General features: G+C 39.3%; 1 protein-coding gene across 7 annotated transcripts in view; it reads right to left on the reverse strand.

Annotated features, from left to right (window-relative positions):
• UNC79 (unc-79 homolog, NALCN channel complex subunit) overlaps nucleotides 1–20,157 on the reverse strand; it is a 109,266-nt gene extending 89,109 nt beyond the window's left edge. Inside the window, exons 1-8 of one of the 7 annotated variants that reach the window (XR_011096902.1) lie at nucleotides 19,785–20,157; nucleotides 15,727–15,847; nucleotides 9,574–9,878; nucleotides 6,075–6,245; nucleotides 3,539–3,631; nucleotides 2,372–2,427; nucleotides 1,613–1,742; nucleotides 74–138 (exon numbers count right to left, since the gene is read on the reverse strand). Coding sequence is in view for 5 of the 7 variants with exons in the window: in XM_068682892.1 (XP_068538993.1) it covers nucleotides 74–138; nucleotides 1,613–1,742; nucleotides 2,372–2,427; nucleotides 3,539–3,631; nucleotides 6,075–6,245; nucleotides 9,574–9,878; nucleotides 15,727–15,847; nucleotides 19,785–19,806 (963 nt within the window). In the remaining 2 variants the exon portion in view is untranslated. Of the gene's footprint in view, nucleotides 1–73; nucleotides 139–1,612; nucleotides 1,743–2,371; nucleotides 2,428–3,538; nucleotides 3,632–6,074; nucleotides 6,246–9,573; nucleotides 9,879–15,726; nucleotides 15,848–19,784 lie in introns of those variants that run through there. The other 6 variants (XM_068682893.1, XM_068682892.1, XM_068682890.1 and 3 more) reach the window with 6 other exon arrangements.
• Between the last annotated feature and the right edge of the window lie 3,438 nt (nucleotides 20,158–23,595).

Here is a 23,595-nt window from a genome sequence, read left to right on the forward strand (position 1 = left end):
ATACAGCTGGGGCAAAGTGCAATCTCCCCTGCCTCCAGATACTCAAATTTGACCTCATAATAAACAGCAGTACCTTCACAGCTGGTTTGTTAATCGCATTGTGGCATTCAATGTGCTGGCAATGAATAGGATTCCAGGCTGCAAAATCAAAATACAGCAGATTAATCAAGAGAGAAAAGGTATTTGTATTCTTTGTGTCTAGTGGTATCAATACAGAACAAGATCCTCTTGTATAAGTACTACATAAATACGAGAAAAGACTTAGCCATTCCTCAGGAAGCCTAATAACTACAATAAACACCCTAAAAAGAAAATAAAAAAGAAAGACATAGACATAACCTTTGTAGGCCCTTCCTCATCTCACAATGTTTTGAATTAATTAATTATTGTTCCCCTCCCAGAGCAGAATAGTAGGAGTAACTCAATACATTGAATAACATTCACAGGCTAAATGAAAACAATTATAATAAAGGAAGAACAGTTTAGCCACAGGAGACTTATTTTTGCAATGACAAGAAGTAAATAACAAAGGTGTGTTCCAGCAGCATCAACTGGATGCCTTATGAAATACCCTGAAGTGAAAAAATGCCATGCAATTGCAGAAAACGTGCAACTCTTTCTGGGATACATTAACAGAAAACTTATATAGAAAAAGATTATTCCAGTCTACCCAGTGCTATTAAGGGTTCAGATAGTATAGTTTAGTTTACAGACCTGGTTCCATGAAACAAGAGATAAAAAGCAGTAAAAGAATAATGATTTAAAAAAACGTCAAGAAAATCTATCAACCTTTCAAGAGAAGGCTTTACGTACAAACTTCTATCAGGAACTTCCTAGATGTACTTGAGTTAGTCTAGTGGGTCTTCTAAGGTCTTTTTCAATCCTTCATTTTCATTATTTAAAATACTGTATTCTGTAAATTTTAAAAATGAACATATGCTACACAACAGACTGTTTGAAACTGACAGGTTGAGACAAGCAATTGGGAAAAGTAAGTTCTGAATTGCTGCTGGAGAGTCCCAACCACTGAAGCATAACCCCATCAGCACCTTTAGAGAGTCTGGTAGACAAAGGACTTTGTACTGTCTGCCTTCTCAGCTCCAGCTACACTGCTGAGTTTGTCTAACATTCTCTCTCACTATATTCAGCCTTGAGAACTTATCCATTATACTGGCTTCACCTGACATCACCTGATTATTTTTTTTTTTTGACAGTAACAGCGAGATAAAGAGCCTTAGCAACAGCAGCAGAGATAGAAGCTGGCACAACAAAAGCAATCAAAGCCATAATTGAAAGAAGCATAAGTCAGAACCCTTTTGAGGCAAAGAAAGCAGTTCCACAGACCATTTGGAATGTTGTATTTATTTCTTCTCCTGTTCTGCTTTAGTTAGCATTTGGAGTAACACAACATACTTATTAGCCACAATCACATTTTTTATTTTTCATAGCATCTTTTGAAAACACAGACAAATAGATATTGTATTGATATTCTTACGGAATTACCAACTTACAGAACAAAAGTTTTCAAAATACATTTTAAAACTGCAAGCATGTAATTATCACACCATTTACTTTATGTTCATTTTGGCTTATACAAAAAAGCTGCACTGACCTGTGTACTGCAGTCCTCTGTACTCACTGATTGCCCCAGGGGGTTTTAAATTGGGCCAATAGTGAAATAACATTTGTACTGCTGGAGGTTTAACTTGAGATGGTCCATAGGCTATGACATATAGCAAATCCTAAGGAGAGACATGTACAATATGTTTATTTTGCAAGGTAAAAAACACCCTTCAGTATGTATTATTTTCTTTCAGAAAGATACCCGAACAAATAAAATAGTCATTTCATGCCCTGCAAATTTTCTTTTATAACCTCTTACAAGTAGACTAGATTACAAACTTCAACAATATGTTTACAACTGGCCTCTGAGTTGGAATGAAACATCCAAAAGCTATGACCCCCCACACACTAACATATAGTGAATGAAGCCTCTGTCTAGCCATGGGGCAACAATCTGTGATATAGCTAAATAACTGGTTCCTTCTCTGATTCACATACTCATAATATTCACTCAGAGTCCTTGGAAAAGTTCAGTCCCACATGAACTGAGAAGACTGGTGGTTATTAAAATTTCTGCCACTTGGAGCCCTGGCTACGTAGTATGTAGGAAAAAAGGGCTTTGTTCTACAAAAGATAGAGCTGCTTCTGTAAACTAAAAATCAGAGGGACCTTCCTCTCCATAACTCAGGAAGATTGGATATAAAGATCATTTAAGAATTCTTGGCACATAATCAGTCCAATTTTCAAGTCATCTGGTTTTCATTACTATCCAGTAATTTCCACAATGTATATATGATCAGAAACTTACTTTCCATACTTCTTGTTTATATTTCATGAGGCATTCCAATAACTGGCAGTGATACACTGAGAGAGAAAAGAAAGTATAGACATAATACTGAAGTGGAAACTCAAGTTACAGAAGTGATGTAATTAACTAACAGGCTTTGCTTTGACAGTCCAAAACTCTACATTTAATTTAATTACTTCTTATTTAAAAAGGGTTTGCTGAAGGATCACTGCCCAGAGAATTATTACAAAAGACCAGAAATAAAATATTACTAGTTTGTTTCTGTCAAGAAATGCAGTAAGCTGAGAAGCCTTACAATGCTACAGCTCTTTGCAGAGCAACGGAGATCTTTTTCGGATACGTCTCGTTTAGGAATATCTGCTAATTCACTTAAAATTTGTCCTTCTGGCACTATATAAAGCTGTGAATGCATATCTTGTCATTCATCATAAGGCAGTAATAGAAGTCACACGTGACAGCACACCATTCCTTTGTGTGCCAAGGGGTAGCATGACGTGACACGTCTCATGCACATACAGCAGTGTGGGGTTCCTCCTCACACACACCATCTACCCAGTTATGTAAAAACATAAAATGGGAGGTAGTTGACTACTATGAAATATGACAGATCCCTTAGGTAAAATTTTGTTTTGTTTTGGTTGTGTGACCCCACTGATTTAACTGGAGTTGCACTGAAGTGAGAAAATGGCATTTATGGTTAGGTACTTCTAATTACAATTAAATTAATGATAGTTCTGTTCTGAGCCTGCAGCCAGCATTACCTGCCATCTTTGAAAAATGGTATCAGTCATGAACTTGGTGGGATATGAATCATAACATAAGACAAACTTTTACTATGAAATTCTATACTCAAAGTTAATAGCGGTTTCCCTCCAACATTGACATTATAAATCAACACTATTTTCTGATGTCAAGCAGAAGAAGACCAGACTCTTCAATCCTGGGTCCAATCCTAATTCTTCACCACAATGAGATCTTATCTACATAATGATGACTTCAAGCATAATGCTCAGAAATACAAGTTTTGACTGAAATCATTTATTTTTTATCCTGCACTGGATTGTGAGATGGAATTTTATATCACTGAACTTTTTTGATTACATTTGTCACAGAACTTCATGACTCATAGTTTCACAGAGGATTATACCATACTGCATGTTTACATACCTGGGTTTGATGTGTACTGCATTGCAATCATTAACATTGATGATGCGGATAAATTGACATGTGCTGGAACACCTTCCCTTTTTGAGGAGCCCACTTAAAAGAAAAGGAGAAAAAAAGATTTTTTAGTGTACAAGGAAAAATAGGCAAAAAGAGCATATAACTCTGATTCCAAGTGATGAAAAAAAATTCTAAGGTACCATGTAATTAAAAAAATAAACAGAACCATTCTGTATTGGTGGGGGTGAAATCCCTAAGAGAAAAATACGACTAAGAATATGGCATTGCTTCACAAACTGGTCTCTCAGATTAGTGAGATTTCTTCCTCAGAGCTGCATCAACCCAAAAAGGTGATCTTTTGAGGCATTCTCCTTCAGAACCCACAGACTGGTCAGAGCAATTTCAGTCATATAGTCACATGCACCTACTACTTGGATCATAGGAAAGGCGAGGAGAAAGTAGAGGGTAAGGAAACAAGAAACGTAGAAAGCCTGCTGTTGAGGTATACAGATGAAGGATTGGTGCTGGCGGTAGATGGCTGTTGCGTATGGCACAGATTACTTCTCAGGGACCACATGGTATGAATTGCAGTTAGAGCTACATACCAGAAAAATCATTCCCCCTTGTTATTGTGAATTGTGCTAAGGATGAACAGTAGCACTGCAGTGCAGCTAAGCTGTTGTAACCTTGACTTCACTCAAAGGGGTTTGAGTTCTTTCTCCTTTGCTACTGCATGGTTAGTATCAACTAGTAATAGTTGGATATGGAACTTGGAATAACCCTGCACAGTGTAGGTGTTTATTTGCAGAACCGTATCATGGCAATATGGCTTTGCAGGCAACCTCCTACACAGAGATGTGGAACGTATCTTCCCCATTCGCATTCTACAGCTCTATCCCAAGCCTGTCTGCCAGCATTTGGGATAGAAGCACATAATTGTAACTAACAGTTCAGTGAGATCCTTTCATCCCTCCCATCTGGCTCTTCAGCTGCTTATACAATCTCTTGCACCCTTCCCTTTCAGTTGATTCTGAGCTGAACACAAGGAAAAGGAAAGGTTCTACACTTGCCTTGTGAAGGGACAGACCATTCCCAGTAGAGAAAGCCTAGGATGCTATTTAAGAACACACATGACTGGAAAAGGGAGACTCTTTTCTGTCTGGTATTTCTCCACATGTCCCAGCATTGCTATGGCTCTCTTTATTACACCTCAACCTTTTTTGAAAGTCATCCACACACAATAGGGCAAAGCATTTATTTATGTTAGCTATGGATCTGGCTCAACCAGTTGTTTTGGAGATGTGAAGATTACCTACATCAGCTCCTCTTTAACAGGTAAGGTCAATGGGGAAAAACACATTTAGCGCAACTTTCTGCTCTTAATCCAAAGAGGACCTTCTTGGACAAACTTCTCCAATGAACACTGACCAAAGAAAACCTTACGTGTAAGTTTCCACAAAATCTTAATCTTGAAACACTGGACCACACTTCTTTCTTTGTTCTAAGATTTTCCATGCTCTTCAGTGGCATCACTGGAGATCTTTGTACAAAAATTCATGTTTTTTTCCCATAAAGGTCTGCTATGCAGATAAGGAGGAGACATTCTCATAGAATTACAGAATGGCTGATGTTGGAAAAGACCTCTGTAGATCATCTTGTCCAAGCCCCCTGCTCAAAGAAAGGTCAACTAGAACAGGTACTCAGGACTTCGTCCAGCTGCATTTTGAGAATCTGCAACCTTTCAGGCAACCTGTTCCAGTGATCACCCTCACAGTAAAACATCTCTTGGGTAAAACTGACTTTAAACTTAATGTTTTTGTCTGCAGAACATGGTTAAATCTCTCTGCTACTACTGTAAGCCCATCAAGCTTTATCAGGTACAAAGATGGGTACTCAGAACACACTTCAGGATTCATAGTCTTCAGGAATTCTGAAGTTACAAAGTCCTATCACACCTTGAGGGGAAAATTAACAAAACAAAAGAAAAGAGGAAGCCACTGCCAGATTCAATTTTAATACTTAGTTGAATAAATAGGGACCAAAGATGTGCACTACTATCTAGTACAGAAATTAAATGGAAAAAAAGAGAGAAAGAGAAAACCAGAAATTCATCATGGTATCATTGATCATGGTATCATTACATTGATAAGAGTCATTATTGTACATTCACATTTAGTGCAAATGCAAAAATTATACATGTTGCTATTGCATGTATCACTTTAGCAGTGTTCTGCCCATCGATTCTGTACTCAAGATCCCCTTTACCGGCACTGAAAGTTTTGTTAGTCTGAAAACTGTATTTCTTTACAGTTTATCTTTGCTCTTTAAGTGAAGAAAGAATTCACAGCAATACATCATAATACATACATATGAAGTATTTCCTTTTGAAAATAGTTCCATGGAATTGTTTTTGTATACATACAGTATATTGGTGTCACATAGCAATTCTATGACAGATCACTCTGACTCTTACAGTCTGACATTATAGCAGTGTACCATTTTTCTGAAACATAGCAATACTAGAGTAAGTTCTACTTACAGATAGCCATAGGCAGAAAAGATGTGCTGAGATACTCTATAATATCCTTGTGCAGAAATGGAGGAAAGGTAGCTAATGTTGAAATCATTGTATAGGGTAAAGTACTCAAAATATCATCATTGAGAAAAGGAAGCAAGCATGTAGTAGTGTAAAAAATTGATTGCCCAAGATCTGTTGAATAAAATGAAATACATAATCATTACAATGGAAAAACAATTATGACTATGTACTTTGTACAGATCTATCATAAAAGTTACATTCAAATTCAAATTTTCCCCTCAAAGTATTTCAGAAGCTTAACTCCCATAGTCACACACAAGTGACTTCACCCATCACTGAAGCCCTTCCTAAAAGAGAAGAAAGCAGCTGTTCAGCAGCACTTAGAATAGTTTGGAAGGAATATGAATACTACAGCCAATAAAATCAACACACCTACATAAAGCAGCCTGCATTTAAGCAAAGGTGTTATTACAATCAGAATTGATAAGTATTCCAGCATGAGAAGGTCTGCTTTTGCAAAAAGCATCCCATACTATCTCTCAACAAAATCAGATTTTGATCTTAATTACCCTTAAGAAAGCTACAAATTGCCTCCCACATAGAAACTAGAGGGAACATCACTGCATTTTGCAAACAGTATGTGATTAAACAGTGGATTTTATTTCCAGAGGAAGCCATTGAGACCAAAAATGCCCAAAGCTTAAAAAGAATAAGCCATTTATAAATAGTTTCCAGATTTTTCTAATTAATTACAATATAATGCTTTGGAAGGGATACTTAAGGTATCATGCATTAATTCAATATCCAAATAGAGCAGACAAGTAGCCGTGTAAGTGGCCATTGTGACATCTTACACATGAGGAACTGAGCTGGGACCAATAACCCTCTGAGAAAGACTACAGCACCCAATAAACCCCAGGTTTGAACCTGTATGGTGACTACAATACATCATAAGGCTTTCTGCCTGCGAAAGAGGGATTTCTTTTGTCACTGACTCCCTCTGCAACCTCAAGGTGTATCACACAGGTCTTCACCCTCATCTGTATAACTAGGATGATTTAAAACTGCCTTTTAAAGTTCTCAAAGATCTGTAGATGTAAACATCATGAGTCATAATATGAAGTTAACACTTCATTCTAGTCTCTGTGCAACAACTATACCCTTAATGCCAGAGACCATTTGCTCTTGCAATACATATTTGTCACCGAAGTATTGACAATTTTGTATAGGCTGACAGGACCCAAGCTGAGGAGCATCTAGTGCACCAGTTGTACTTACCCAACCAATACAGACTGTTCAGATTAAAAAAGAAAGAAAGAAAGAAAAAAAAAAAACACACACACATACATATATATTTTAGTCAAATTCTACGCTGAGGGCGAAATAAATAACAAGTTCCACAGCAAAATGTAATTCTTTGTACACAGAACCATAGGAAATAGCAGGTGACCTTCCCCTGCCCCAAGCATGAGTCAACCAATTATTTCTGGCAGACATTTATCTATCCTGTTCTTAGAAATCTGCAAGACAAAATTTTACTCGTTCATCTGGCAATTCTTAATGTTTAACCATCTTTACTGTAAAACCATTTTTTAAAATTTTCTTTGCTGCAATTCAAGCCCATTACTCCTTATCCTGATGCTAAACACAAATAGTTTGTTTATTTCTCCTTGCAGCAATCTTTACATGTTTGTAATCATGTCTCCCTTCAGTTTTCTTTAAGCTAAACAATGTTCTTTCAGTTTTTCCTCACTCTTCACAGAATCTAGACCTCTGATCGTTTTTGTTTCTTTTTCCTGGACTCCTCCCAAAAGGTCCATGCCTTTCTTGAGACCAGATGGACAAATCTGAAAAATGTACTCCAGCTGACGTCTTGCTAGGGCTATTAAACTAAATAAATAAAAAATGCTTTGGGTGTCTAATAAAGCATGTGTTTACATATTGTTAGGATAATATTAATACATTAGTGAGTTATGGTCAGACTCAGATCTGCTGTAACACCCAGATCTTTTTGCAGTATGACTTTCAAGCTATTACTTCCCTCATTTAATTTCTTTATTTGATTTCTCTTGCTTAATATTTTACACTTCTTCTTTGAAGAGCCTTCAAAACAGAATGCAATTTGCCAAGATTATTCTGAATCAAATCTCATATAAGAGACATGCTATTCACCATCTTGATATCCCCTGTAAATTGTCATCTTCTCTCACTTCTATCAGCCAAGTAAAAATTTAAAATATTTAATAACACTAGATGCAACACAGACTCCTGTAAAATTCCCTCTTGGTATACCTTCCAACTGACATGAAACATTAGTAATTGCTCCTGGAGTGTTTTCCTCACTAAAGTGGTGACCATATGTCCCAGTTTGCCCACCAGGATGTCAAGTAACAAAAGCCTGCCTAAGGACAAGAAAACCACAGCAGGAGAACCACTGTCCTGCCATAAAACAAAATTATGTTTGTTCAGTGTTATTTGTTCTTCACAAGTCTCCATTGGTTGTTAATTACCACCATGTTATCTACTTAGAAAAAGATTGCTTTGATAATTAACTTCAATTTCTGGAAAAAGTCAACAGGTCTATAATTTGCCAAGAGTGCCTTTTTTCCAAAAATCATAACATTTCTTTGTGCAGCAACTTTGATTTAAAACATGCTGCTGCCAACTCAGAAGAAAATCAGCATTTAACAGAATTTCCTGCTATAGAATTTAGCAGTGTATGTGATTGATGACAATACTTCCTATACTGAACTATATACACTGATATAATTTCATCTTGATGCAATACACCCTGATACCATGGTGAAAATTAACATTTGACTTTTACCACATGAGAAAAATACTCAGCTCCTATACCCCGGTATGAAAAGCCAGAAACTAACAAACCAGACATTTGCAGAACTTGAGAATAAAACAATATAAACACAACACAGTCACAAAAATCTAGTGCTGAACCAATTCAAAACATACGAAAATACTGCTTTTCAGCAAGTTAGACAGAGATATTGCTACCTTTCTACCCTGGAATATTTTAAAGCCATCTCTAGAGCCATTGTTTTTCTTCAATCAAATATATCTTATGTTCTATTCAGAGATGGACCTTCACCAAAACACTAAATCTGCATATTCCTTATCAGACATGTATACACTTCCAAGCAATGCATGCCTCTTTAGAGAGCCACCCCAAAAGGACCAGTTTGAAGATATCCCAGCAGATCCAAATTCAAGGTTTTTTTTTGACCCATTTGTTACACATCACAAAATATCACTGAAAATCAGACAGCTTCAGAATTCAAAACCAAATCCACAGTTCACAATAAATAAATAAATAATCTTTTATTTTAAAAAGACAAACCAAACACTTGGATATAAACATCCCGGTAATTTGAAATCCAGATCCAGGTCAGTTTAGGCCCATCTCTTCTACTGCATTTATGCATCATTCATGGATTCACGGCACTGAAGTTAAGCGTACTGAAGGGTTCAAGGGCCTGCTTACCATGTTGACCATGTTGTAGCAAAGGAACTAGATCCAGCAGTGTCACCAGTGTCACGTAAAGTCCTTGATAGTCCAAAGATGGGTAGTCTGATAACTGAGCATCACGACTTTGCTGGCCACGTTCAGATGGAGCATCTCGCAGGACGCTGTAAAGGAGGGAGCGAGTAACAGTAGGGTTGATGGAACTGACCTGTGGTCTTAGAGATGGGGTGAGTGGGAATGGCACAGGAAAAAGACACATGGTCATGGGCACTGTCAAATTGGAGGCATCTTGATTCTCCTTCTTCCCTGTGCGGGACAAAATGCTGTTGGGGGGACAAAGAAAAAAAAGAGACAACAAAGACACAAAGAACAGCACATTACATTGAAATGACACTATAAAACAAATAATAAAACACCAGATACATCCCACATAAGATGCAATTGCTACCAAAACCAGTGTGTCTACAAATCTAGCAACCATTCATTTTCATGCTTCAAGATACAAGAATTAAAAATTGACATCTATGGAAATTTTCATTGCATCTCATGTGTTATCTGGTTCATAAGGAGCAAAAATATAAAAATGCATGTTTCAGTGCCCTACCCATGTTTCACAGTTAAGAAAAATTCTAGGTATTAAAAGTGTTCACTACAGAAAAATAGCTGTATCAAAACAGATTGCTATTTTGCACTGAGAATATTTTGAGGATTTTGAGTGTTCCCCCCCACACCCCCATAAAATCTTTGAGCCAACTAACTGAAAACATGTAAAATATAGGTGTGGCACTTGCAGAAACATGTTTTAGCAAAGAATAAACATGTGTGTTTGTTAAGATAGTCTTAAAAATCACATGTTTATTGCATTAAAATAATGTCTATGTATTTTATGATACTGTTTCATGACCACTCAGTCAGTATCATTTGAGATAATGAAGTTTAAACAGGCACATGGATTTAGAAATAATATAATATTTCTAAAATGTTAACTAAACTACATTTCAAAAAGTTGTAAAATAATATATAGTAGATGGTCTTTAGCATATGTTTGTGAGCTAATGATAATGGTTGTTTATGTGTTTTTAATTTTGCTCATGTTTAGGGAAGAAACATTTTACTTTACAAATACAAACACTTCTTGGGTAAATAGTTACCTTCAAAATCTAAGGGCTAAGCAAGCAAGACCAATTACGTAACTGCAGATCAGACAGTATGTTACCATACATTCCTGCTGCTACTTACGTTATTATTCAACAAAACTCACTATAAACTAAAGGAGAGATAATTTCAAAAAATAAAAAGGATTTAGTGGGAATCAAAATAGAGGCTATACGTCAACCACCTTGTTATGTTGTTTTAAGAATGTTGTAAACATGGTTGTAAGCATGTTAATTTAATTTTCTAATAAAGAAAAATTAAAAACTACTTTAAGTAGATATATATTGTCACTTAAGCAGTGCTGTATTTTAGTTATCAGGCAATTATAGTGTTAGCCCATAATCTTAATATGTGCCTATAGTACAACTTTAAATATATTAAACCACACACAATGTTGTTTGTTTTTTAAGCACATTTCGCATCTCTCAGCAATTAGGATTTCCAAAAGTGATTTCTGTTGGTTTAACTCCACTCCCAAAGTCAGCATTAAAACTGTTAAGACAAGTGAGTGGGATTAAAATTTCCACTGACTAATGAAGAGCAGAGCTACGTCAAGAGGGAGCACTTCTGGAAATCTCAGTCCCCTTTACCAGTATAGACATCCCTGCCATATAACCACCTTAGCAAAGATACACCTGTGTCAATGCAACAACTCACACAAGTAAGCTAAACTCATGCCAAGGTGCTTATAAGAGGAGGTGCCATTCATTTACCAAATATATAAAACACTTTCACTGGTACAGTCTTATGCCAAGTGGCTACTACAAGGCAGATCTCATATCACACTTTCAGTCAGAGATTACAGTCAAATTGTCTGTTTTAAGATTTTTTTATTTTTTTTTTAATTATTATTACACCTTATGTATTTGGCAGATTATTTTGGTTTCTGTTACCCAATGTCCAGTACAAGAAGAGTGATGACTGTTGTTACAGTGTTTATGAAATTGTATCACGAAATCACCCAAGATCTAATATGATTTTAAAAAACAAGTGACCAGAGTGCTGATTCTTCTTTTTCATATTAACTTTTAATTTGCTTGACGTTTATTTGCCATACTCTGCAGCTCTTGCTTATAGATGTGAAGATACTAAATCTTATTCCATCTCTGTCTTCTAACAGATTTTACCAATTATCCATCCCTTTACTTGCCAACACATCACTTCAAATACCCTTACTTCCAGAAAGAACATTATTGTATTATTTAATCCTTGCTTTGAAAAGTGTAAGGCAGTGATGCAAAGCCTGTACTATAGGCTTCCCTTCTATTCTGACATGGAGCTATTGCCCATCTGATTAGAAACCAAGGCACATATTCTTATATGTTGACAATGGCATCCTTCTGTTCACTTCAGGAACAGAAGTGAGACCAAATTCCAGCTCCAATCATGCCAAATATAGGGATAAAATAATATTAAACTTTCAGACAATACGTTATAATGGCAATAAATCAGAGTCAAAGCTGAAAATCTAGGAAGTCCCCCTAAGACCATGATCCAATATTTATAGTTTGTTCCTGTTTCTGCTCAAAGCACATGCTGAGAACCTGATCATGACTCTATACTGAACCTGCCTCATGACATGCATGAAAGCCATCAGGGCTTGTTTCAAGATTTGTACACCTTTCCTATCTATTTATCTCAAAATTACCATCTTCCAGGAAAGATTTCCTAAAATGTCTACAGGAGAATTGCATCTCACCAAGGCAGCAAAACAAGCTTGATCATTAATTAGGTAGTGGCATTTATAACTATCCCTTATGTAAAACATTTTACTTAGAAGTACATGTGGAGACCTTTCTCCAAGAAAATGTGAAAGAATGAGCTGTTCTGCAATATGTTTAAGTCTTAGATCACTCCTCAGATGAGGGGGAAAAAAACACTGAAAATGAGCAGGGCATGAAACAAATTCATGCTGTAATGTAAAGGAATGTTTTTGCTCAAAGAGAAAATTAAGAACTAAATGAATCAATGTGCTATGCATCGTGTATGGTGATTTTATGTAATGTTTGTTCATAGAAATAAGGAATTGATTTTTTTCAGTCATTCCACATCTGATCCCCCCACCCCAAGCATGTGATATATTGAGGCTACATACAGAGCAAAGGAACAAATTAATCCCTTGCGTGATCCAACTATAGCTAGCAGAATGACACCAGATATGAATGTGATCCAAAACAGTGGGCATACCCTACTGAAAAGAACACATTCAACATTCCCATTACATGGAAAGTTAAAAAGTATCATAAGTAGTAAATGCTACACCTGTAAAACCCGATCATCATATGGAATTTCTGTGACTATACGTTACTCCTTTGGGGAGTATACATTACTCCTTTAACTACGTATGTTCATCAAGAAACACTTATCCTAAGAATTCAGCTGCAATAAGAGTACGCATCAAACTGGAAAATATTTTAAGTTATTTTGAAATAGAAGATGATCCCAAGCAACCTATTCTGAAGGCCAGACCCAAATCTCTCAAAATCAATGGGTGTTTTTGCTGTTGTTTGATCAGTATTCTTTGATCAGTCCAAAATCATTTCACATGTTCTGTCTTAAACTGGAAAGGTTATTCTCCATCACGTACTTCTATCACTGATGCTAAAACTTACGCAATGGAGTCTCAGTGTAGGAGGCAGAAAGAAGACTCAGCATGCAGAATGTTCAAAGAAATGTTTGATCAGACTCTTCAGAAAGACAAGTTCTTAACCAGTCTGTTTAGTTTTAGGGTAAATCTTACAGAGATCTGCATACAGTGGGTGGGAGTTTCCTTCTTTCCATCTGCCACACTAAATACAGGGTATGTTTTGTTTTGCTTTTTTATCCAGCTTCTTTCTTAGTATCAGCAAGCATATAAACTTGTACTGGTTCAACCATAGCATTAAGGCTTTGCCCACAGTTCAAATTCCCCAGTCACCAGGATCTGACCTGGCTGAGGTATCAGAATGCAGGCCACTTAATAAATTTAGATCAAAGTCCTGGCTGCAATTTCTGGAATCCTTCTAGCGCTGATGCTGATCAGATCCAAGATCGGAAAGGACAAAGCCATTTGTGAACTGTGTAAATCTATGTACAACATATGAACAGCGTTTCTGCCCCATGAGGTTCAGCATCATCTATGCAGGATTTTGGTTCAGTCCCATTCCAAGCACAAATTAAAGAAGTGGAGCCAAGCAGTTGTACAACTGCTACCCTGATTCTGATCTGCTCTCATAGCTGGTAACTATCAAGCTTCTTCAACAAGCCCAGAAACATCACTGTCAATGGAGCGTGAAGAATTTGTCACACAGGACATGTCAGCTGTACTGTTTCAGAAGATTAAGGCAGCAGGGTGGTATGGAGATACTTTTTTAGTTTCTAAATCTACCCTGTCTCAATTGACTTCTGCCCAGAAAGAAATGGATCTCATCGTAGCTAACACTTGGTAGTTACAGTGAGGAGAGAAGAGAGAAAATGTCCAGAATTAAGCTGTTAGAAGCAAGAAAGTCAGACTTGCAGGCTCACAATATTTAAGCAGAGGCTGTTTTAAGTAAGAGCCTTCCTTAAATGCGATTTAAATGTGTTTCTTGTACAAAATAATCCATTAAAACATCCTGATTTGGGAACAAAACCCTATCTCAGAGTTCTTTTCAAGGACTCTTTGAATGCTTTTTCACCACTGTTACAGTGTAATGAGACAAAAATTCATTTTTTTTTTAATCTTTAAAAAAAAAAAAAAAAGCCCTTGTGGTTGTCACAGTTTTATTCAACACTCTCAATGACAAGGCAAACAAATTTAAGTGGTTAAACAATTCCACTCTTGAAATTTTCAGAAGTTAGTATAAGTGCTGGGTTTCTTTGTTTGTCTGGTTCTAGGTTTTGTTGTTTCTGTTGTTTTGTGTTTTTAAGATAGCAGTACAATAGCTATTCCACTGACAGTGAGTGTTTTTGTCTGTGTCTTCTCATAAACAGGGTCACGAATCTTATTGCATTACATTGGCATTAAATGAATGTTAGAACAAACTACTGAAATTCTTTCAAGTTTAAACTTGCTTCTCCACTTGTATGCATCATAAGAGTATGTGTAAAAATATATAGTTAATCGTATTTTATTAATGTTTCCTTATCAAATAAGGCAAATGCTGTTTTTCCAAACTAGCTTCTGACAACCTTCCTAGGTATAAATTAGGAAGCTATACAGAGAAATGCAGCCTTAATTGTATTTTTCTGGATATAAGAACTAATACCAATCAAAAACTAACAGACAAAAATCATATCTTCACTGTCAAAAGCCACTTTAAAACCAATTTGAAAATTAAATTTGAAAACAACCAGGTAGGCACTATGGAAAAAAGCAGCATATGTATTTCTAATTGAGCCTCACATTTTTTCACATCTTTTTAGAAAGACAAGAGGCAGTATTTCCTATTCAAACTGTATTCTCTAATCATATGGTATTTAGCACTATATATCATCACTAAATACTAGACTAGATCAAACCCCTGGGTCAGAGCAATCCTGGTCTGTTTTTCCATCCATCTCCAGATTTGTATACAAACTTCATGTCTGTTCATATTGTTATAAGGGACTGAACCAGAACCCAAACCTGGAAACCAGCTGAACAATGGCACAGTCAGAACCTAGTCCTGCTTTTCTGGCTTATTACTCTACAATCCCAAAGCACCAGGACTGTCAAGAAGGTCATAAGTATATACTTCTACAAATCTGCAGGTCACTAACTCCTTTCCTTACAGGTTCAGCATATTTGTGCATTCACCTAAGTCTTAGGAGGGCCAAGCAAATGTGTAATCAACCAAGTTTATTTTAGAATCAGCCACTCAATAAGCAGCTCAACTGGGCAAATTGGGCAACAGCCACTGAAGAGATGAATTTATACCGTTCGCTTCTTCAATTATGCTCTGACTTTCTGGTTGAGCATTGACCCATTAAATACTGCAACCAATTCAAAGTAAATGAATACCCCCTACACTTCTTTAGGTTTTTGTTTTTTCTTCAACAGCATAAGTTAAAACTTACCTCAATAGTGTCTGAGAAAAGTATTTCAAAGTATTTGCAATATCAGTTCCAGAGGGCACGGGGTAAATGTTGTGGAGAACCCGGTTGTGGTATTCCTGAAGGTAACGGATTTTGGAAGCAACTACATAGAAGACAAAAAACAAACACAGAAACTTGCATTTAGCTTTCTGCACATGTTAAGGGGATCATGTCTGTTCCTACCATTCTTGATTTTTCTTTTTAGATTTTAGATTTAAGAATTAAACTGTAAAAAACTTTCTACTCTTTTTAACTGAATATACTGAACATCCCAGTGCACAGGTGCTAAGGGAAAGGCAAGGAAGACAGCGAATGTCTGCATCTGTTTTAGACTGTCTTTGTGCTAGCAAACGAAAAAAATAAAAATAAAAACTGCACATCTTTGTGTCTCCAAAGATGTCAAGATTCATTATAAAAAAGTGACTCACTGGATCACAGGAGGTTCATGTATTTCTGTAGCCAAAGCAGAGATAAAAGCTAAGACAGCAAGAGCTTATATAATTTACTTCATGCCATAAATTTACTTTATGCAATGAATAGTGGATATGAAAAGATCTGTGCTCTTTATTTAAGTGTCTTAGGAAGACTGATCAAGTAGGTGAGGGGATTTCAAAGAGCTGGAGAAGCTCTACAACTTTTCTGAGACTACTTGTTTTAGAAATAGCATTCTCAATTTCCAACAAAGATCCCTGTTTAGTATTGGAAGAATGATTACCCACCATAATAGTGATGCCTGACATTGCCTACTTGGCACAATCCAGTCTCATGCTGAGATAATCGAGCACACTCAGAACTCTTTTCTGCTCTACTTCAGACTAACCAACTGCACTGGGAAACCCAGTCTTCCAGCACTCGATTGCCCTAACCTGATCAGCCTTTCTCCCCTGTTTCCAGCTGTACTGACCATACCCTTGCAAATTCTGCAGGAAGTGAAGCTTCGACAGACAAACGTCTCCTTCACACTACTTCCCTGCTTCATGATGGGGAGAAAGCCCATCACAGGACTGAATAGGGCTGTAGCCTAATAGAAAATAGCAAGTAAACTAAGGAGACTACCAGACATAATACGTATGCAAAAGTAATAAGATTGCTTATGAATCCTTAGTTTATTTCTCCCCACTTTTAAGCATTTTACCTTAAAAAATTATTATTTTAAGGTGTCATCAATTGATTTTAATTATACTTCACTTCTCTTCTCTCCCCAGAAAACCAGAAGACGAAGTTTTGTCCTGTGGGCACATGCTGTCTCAGAGTAGCTATGAGTAAGATCAGAACCCCCCAAATGACCACACAAGCCTGGGGCACACGAACAGTACTTTGCAGTACATTACCCACGTCTCTGGAAGAACAGTCAGAACTAGCTTCCTGTAAGACTCCAAAACTGCTGGGATAATAACATCTGAACATCAGGGGTTTCACTCCAGATTACAGGTGAAGTTTATTTCAGCCTGCTTTTCCTCATCTCATGCTTCATTCTTTCTGCCCACTATCTCAGTTCTGATCCCCACAGTGCAGGTCAGTTTTGTGTTTATTTTTTTCAAAGGTAACTATATATCTTTTACTATGGTGAAGGTATCTATAATCTAGTCTAGGTTTGGTTTTAATAATTTTTTCATAAATGTATTTTGTGACATTATCTTTGCTTGCTAGGGAAAAAGACCACGAAGCCAGGCATATTTGCAAGGAAACAGATCATGTATCTTAAAACCCAACACAGAAAAATTCACAGCAAGATGCACAGTTTACTGTGGCTGCCATGGTCTGCTGCCAGAAATGTGTAAATGAATTGGATTAGCTAAATGCTAAAGATGACGTCAGAATTCAGGTCAATAGGTATTTCAAAAAACTGTCCACCTCCCTAGGGCCACTTTCTTTCAATAAAACATATAGGAAATCTAGAATTACCTTTTTCGCATAAAGAATTAAATCTGTTTTTTTCTATTACTCAGCACTGTCACACAATTATGTAAGCTAAAATAACAAAGCAGAAAGACTTAGTTATTAGTTAGAAAGTCTAAATATTAACATCAGCTTTAGGCTCGAGGCTTTGGCCTCACCTCCCAGAGCTGCCCAGAACACTGTCCATTTCAGCACAGCGTGCCAGAACACTAAGACGCTTCTGAAAGGAGGCCCCAGAGCAAAACTCAGGGAGCCCCGAAGATACAGAAGTATGTCAACGGCCTGATTTTCTAAGTTTCTGAGCACCCAGAGATACACTTTAAAATGCAGAATCATTCTGTGGAAATACTTCCTTTGCCACTGTTATAGGATCATCATATAAAGAGGGGGAAAAAAAAAGAAAAAAAAAAAGATTATTCTATAATGTTTTGCTAGGTATCGCTCTAGTATCTACACAGACCTAACTGAACTTCCTAGCCCCCATGCAAGCATTTACCAAAATCAAGAGTGAAACCATTACGAGTCTGTAAAAATGGTTTCTGATTGCTCTCTGTCCTGGAGAAGAACACAGCGGGCATCAGGCCTTCCCAGGACATTACTTACCACAACTAAATGCTAGTTACTGTCATTTAAGGTGAAAAGAACTAACATTTCTCTTTTGATACAAAGAACACCTCAGGCATACTGTGGAGATGAGTCAAATGATGAAAGCCACTGTCAATATTTCTTACTATGAAATACAAAATGTGTGTGGTCACAAAGAAGGGAAGCTTCTCAAAACGATTTCCCACATTGCCACCATTTTACCTGCTTTTCATACAACCTGCCAAAGTGCCGTGGGGTGGCCATGGATTCACGTTTAGACCAGTGCATTTTTGCTCTTCTGAATTGACTGGTCTGTTTCCTCATTCGCAGTGTTTTGCTCTTGGTAAATTCAGATACATTGTAACTTGTGGCTCCTTTCTGAGACATTCTGGTTCTCATCTGTCAGTCAGTCAGGGCAGAAGCAACAGCAGCAACAGTTGGAGTTTGAAGGTTTGCCTGACAGTGATGCACGTACACCAACATAATCCTTGTTGGAGACCATTTGTCAAAAACTGCAGGTGAGTGAATCTTAACATTATATAGAGAGAAAGACATCTGGTAATGCCATAATAACTAGTCAGGGGAGCAACCTTGGTAAACAAAATACAGAAGTTATAATGCACAGGATATTTCCACTAACTGAATACTCTACCTCGAGGCACCATGAAAAAGCATTAGGAAGAAGAAAGATCTGCAATCTGGATCCCAAAGAAATCTTAAAACAAAGAGCAACACTGATGTGGCAGAGCCAAGACGCAGTCTCCAGAACAGTACAAGGGGATGGAAAGGAAAGACAGGGAAAAATATGAGAGAGAAGCTCAAATAGAGCAGACCAAAGACATCAGGAATGGAGGAACAGAAGGCAAAACAGAAGAGGAAAAACGGCAGAGACAGTGGTAGGACAAGGGGCAGCAGAAATCCCCCCACAGGGCAATGTGAGAGAGGCGTAATTAGGAGGAAAGGACACAAGTTCACAACTCAGGTGGGAGGAAGGCAGCGCAGAGCGGTGCGGATCTGAGCGCTGCACACCTCGGGGCTGCTGCACGGCCACAACATTGCCCGTCCTTTAATTGCGAGGCCAGCAACACATCCCTACGGCAACAAACCAGCATCCAAGCAACACTTGAACAGCACCACCATCCATCACGGTAAACAAGCGGCAAGCCCTAAAGGACAAAACACAAGCATCCTCCTCCTTACAGCAGCTCAGCACCGGCTCGCAGGAGCGCCAGGACGCCTCCGGTGACCCGAGGAGCCGGCAGCAGGACGGAGGGCACCGAGCCCGGCACCGAGCCCGGTCCTGGCGGCGCGGCCACCGGCAGCCCCACACCGGTTGCCACCAGGACCGGCGGCGGCGGGGGGGCAGAGGCCCGGCCGCGCCTCGCCAACATGGTGGCTAGGAAAGAGCCAGAAAAGCGGCACCCCCCTAATTATAAAAAAAAACACCTCTCCCCCTGGCTGCTGCCGGGATGCCCACCACGGCGGGGGGAGGCCGGGCAGTACCCCCCGCTCCCCCCCCGCTGCCCGGCCCCCGGCCCCCCGGCCCCGCCACTCACACTGCTCCGCCTTGGTGGACATGCTGCCGCCGGGGGGGCCCCGCTCGGCCCCCCGCACCTCCCTGCCCCCGGCTGCAGCTCCCCGGCTCCGAGCCGGGCTGGGGCTGGAGCCGCTGCCGCAGGGCTGCGGGGCGGGGAGCGGCGGCGGGCGGAGCTGGGGCGGGAGCGGGGCCTTAAAGGAGGCGAGGGATGCAGCCGCCTCCCCCCGCCCTGAGGCACCTGAAGCGGAGAACGCTGTCCCAAAGGGGCTGGGGGTGCTGAGGAGCCCCCCCGGGAAGCCGCAGGGTGTCCCCGCAGGGCTCTGAGGGCGCCGCAGAGCCCTGAGGTGGCCGCGGGTGGCGGCGACGTGGCAGGGATTTGTTCGTGAGGCTGTGCATGGTGCTCAATAAATACGGCGTTAATCGGGGATGTTGTTTCTTGGCTGGTTCCCCTCCCCTCGGGCTGTCACGGCGCATCTCGGGATGTGCGCCCGGCTTGTTTTCCTCGTTTGTTTCCATAGCGCGCCCGGCATCTTGGGGACAGTGGTGCGCCTGGCTTCCCTTCGCCAAGGAGCCGGGGCTGAGCCCAGGCCTGAGGGTGACACTTCTGGCACTGCTCCCATGCGGTGGGTGCTGCCCCGGGCTCGTCAGCACCGCATGAAGGTGAGGTGTGAACACCAGTCGGGGTGGGACCGGTCATGGTGGGAGCAGCAGGCTTGCCACAAAGCCATCCAGTCCTGTGTGCAAGCCAGCAACCCGGATCGCCAGGAACTGATCATGCCACAGAGGTGGCAGGATCTCCTTCCTTCCCAAAGTGGAACTAGTGGTATAGCAATAGGGAGGAGAAAGGATAGGAGATGTTCTGAAATGGGCCCCTTAAAAAGCATAAAATTTACTGGGTGCACAATCCTATGGACATGTGTCCATCTATCTTTGGTTTAAACTGTCAGTAGTATACAAATGAAGAACCCTGTGATCCATGGCAGTATCCAGCACTGTAGCTCAGAAGGTTGCTCAGCCCATTTGAGATCTGAATCCCCTTCCAAAAGTGCCTGGTTTTATCATCTATTGCAGAAGGCACTGGTGATTTACAGGATCCATCTTTAAACTTACAGGTACCTTAAGGTGGGTGGGTGGCATCTGGACCTTGACAAGTAGCACACATGAGTAGCTGTTCTTTACTGTTGGGTAGAAACATGTCTGTATATGCAATCACTTGTATATCAAGTAAATCACTTATATCTACTTATGAGGTATTAGAGGGGGGATATAATACCCCCCTCCTATCCTAAATGAATGGTAGGATATTTATACATGGACATATATATCTATAAGAGAAAGAGACATTTAAATGCCAAAAAAATTGAAGGCCACCTTGTATTGGTTTTAATTTAGTTAACTTCTTCAGTGAAAACCAATATAAATATTTTCTGTGGCATATGGAAATTTTATTTCCCGGTATTGGGCATTTTGAAATAAAATAGCCTTATCTGAAATACTATTGCCTGGAAGCATTCAAACGGGTCAAAATGCAGTAATAGCAACATAATTTTTGACACTATTCCTTTGCCTGCTCCAAGAGAAATAATTTCAGCAATGTGTGTCTTTTCAGTTTCCCCTGCTTTCTGACTTTGCCAGGTCTCAGGTCTGAATGGTTAGCTATGATTTTCTTCTCTGAAATTCTCAGAAATAGTTTTTCAGATCCTCACACCTCTGAGAAAGGTATATAGAAGCAGTATTATTTCATTGCCCAAGGTATGGCAGAGTTAATAAATATAGATAAAAGGCCATTTGCAGTATTCTCTCCCCAAAAGGCTGAGCTGCCTGAGATGAGGAGGCCTGCAGCAGCCAAAGAGAACAGTGCTATGGAGGAGGATAAACTCAGGTACATTTTCCTGTTCATCATGCAAGGCAGTGTATCCAAATTACTGCGGCCCAGATTTGAGGATGATGCACATTCTGTGACAGGAACCGTTGTGAAGGGGCAGGTGCTGTTCACTGATATTTTACAGGTTGGCTTTTTTTTTCTCAAAATGATCTAAAAATACCGAATGTGCAATGTTTTTCCAACACCACTTAGTTCCAAAACAGAGCTCTTAATGCTTTTCCTTGAGGCCATCACAGCCTTCACAGAGCTCTTCCCACACTCCCTCCTGTTGAGAGCCCCAAAGAGAGAGGAGCCAGCTTAAAGCACTACCAGTGGCTTGTGTGAACCAGCTGCAAAGACAGTAGTGGGACTGAGCAGTAACTGAAAGACATGAGTTAGCTGGGAAAGGAGTTACCTCCATTTCCATGAGTAGTACTTCACAAAAGCAAGGAGCTCTGGGCTTCTCCTTCCTGTTTAGCTCACTCCAAGATCCTCCTGTAGATTCCCACCTGAATAGTAGAGGTGAGACAGAGACTGCTGACACTTCAGTTCACTCTTTTATTAGAAACTGACATGTGGTGTCAGATCCTACTGAAGTTGATGAGAGATTTTCTATTTATTTATTTTAATGAAGTGCCCAGGGAAGTTGCATGGTGCTTCCAGCCCCTCTTCCCCCAAGTCTAGGCCTCACAAGTGATAAAAACAGAATCTTTCAGAGTATAGGTTTTCAGCCCAATTTTTAGCCCATTGAAATAGGCTCTTGAAGGCAGGTTACGTCTTTATCTTGAATTTCTGTCTGTTGAAGCAACAGATCATGGTAATATTGCTCATTGCAGAACAATAGGGAACTCTGTGCACTGAGAGGAACTGAGCTCCCATAGGTATCCTTTATAATATACTAAGCATTCACATACCACAGTGCTGAGCCTTCTGAAAACACTCAGCTTGATAAAGCAGGAGTACGCTGAGAAAATATGAATTCCATTTCTCATGTAAATTTTCATCTTTGGTTTAAGAGCCTGAAAATTGCAGCTATGCCTGCATTTACTGAGTAAGGTCCTATACAGTTCAGCATGTAATTTAAGTATATGGAAAGCGATTTATTGCTTATGAGTCCTTATGCATGCATAAACAATCCTAAGCCCCAGATAAATCCTGATAAAAGTCAAATGTTATTTGGTCAAACAATGTGACAGATTTCCCTAGTTTGTTAATGTAACTAGGACACTCATGCTTTAAATTGTGAACAAATGTCATAAAGGAGCAAGTACAGGAATATGGCACTCTAGGAAGTAATTTCTAAAGTCTTTGTACAGAATAGAATTCACCATTTCTCAGCAAGATCCTTATGGTTTTGTCTAATAAAAGGTGTACAGTGCTCTCCTGGAAACATTTTTAAGCAGCTAAGGTTTAAGTCCATATGCTTTTTAACTCTGCATGTACTCAGTTAAGAGAAGACAAAAGCTGCAGGCATCTGAAAGCCCATAAGTCATTACTACAAGAAATATTTTAGCAGTAAATGAATGGGGAACTTAACCTTTGGTATCAATTGATGAAAACCAAAAAGAACAGTTTTTCTGATTTCATGAGTGGAAATTTCATAGAGTCGCAGAATTGTTGAGATTGGAAGGAATGTCTGGAGATTGTCTACTCCAAGTTTCCTGCTCAAAGCAAGCTCAGCTAGAGGAGATTGCATGGGGCCACGTCCAGTCACATTTCAAATATCTGCAAGGATGAAGACCCTACAACCTCCCTGAGCAATCTGTTCCAAGGCTTGACCATCCTCACAGCAAAAATGCATCTCTTACAGTTAAGTGGAATTTCCTGTATTTCAGTTTGTGCCCATTGCCTCTGGTCCTGTCACTGAGCACCACTTAGAAAAGTCTAGCTCCATTTTCCTAAACATTCCCATCAGGCATTTATACACATTGACTTGAGACCTTTATCGTTGAGGCTAAACAATCAC

The sequence above is a fragment of the Anas acuta genome, chromosome 5 (genome assembly GCF_963932015.1).
Source record: "Anas acuta chromosome 5, bAnaAcu1.1, whole genome shotgun sequence".
Classification (NCBI taxonomy): Eukaryota; Metazoa; Chordata; class Aves; order Anseriformes; family Anatidae; genus Anas; species Anas acuta.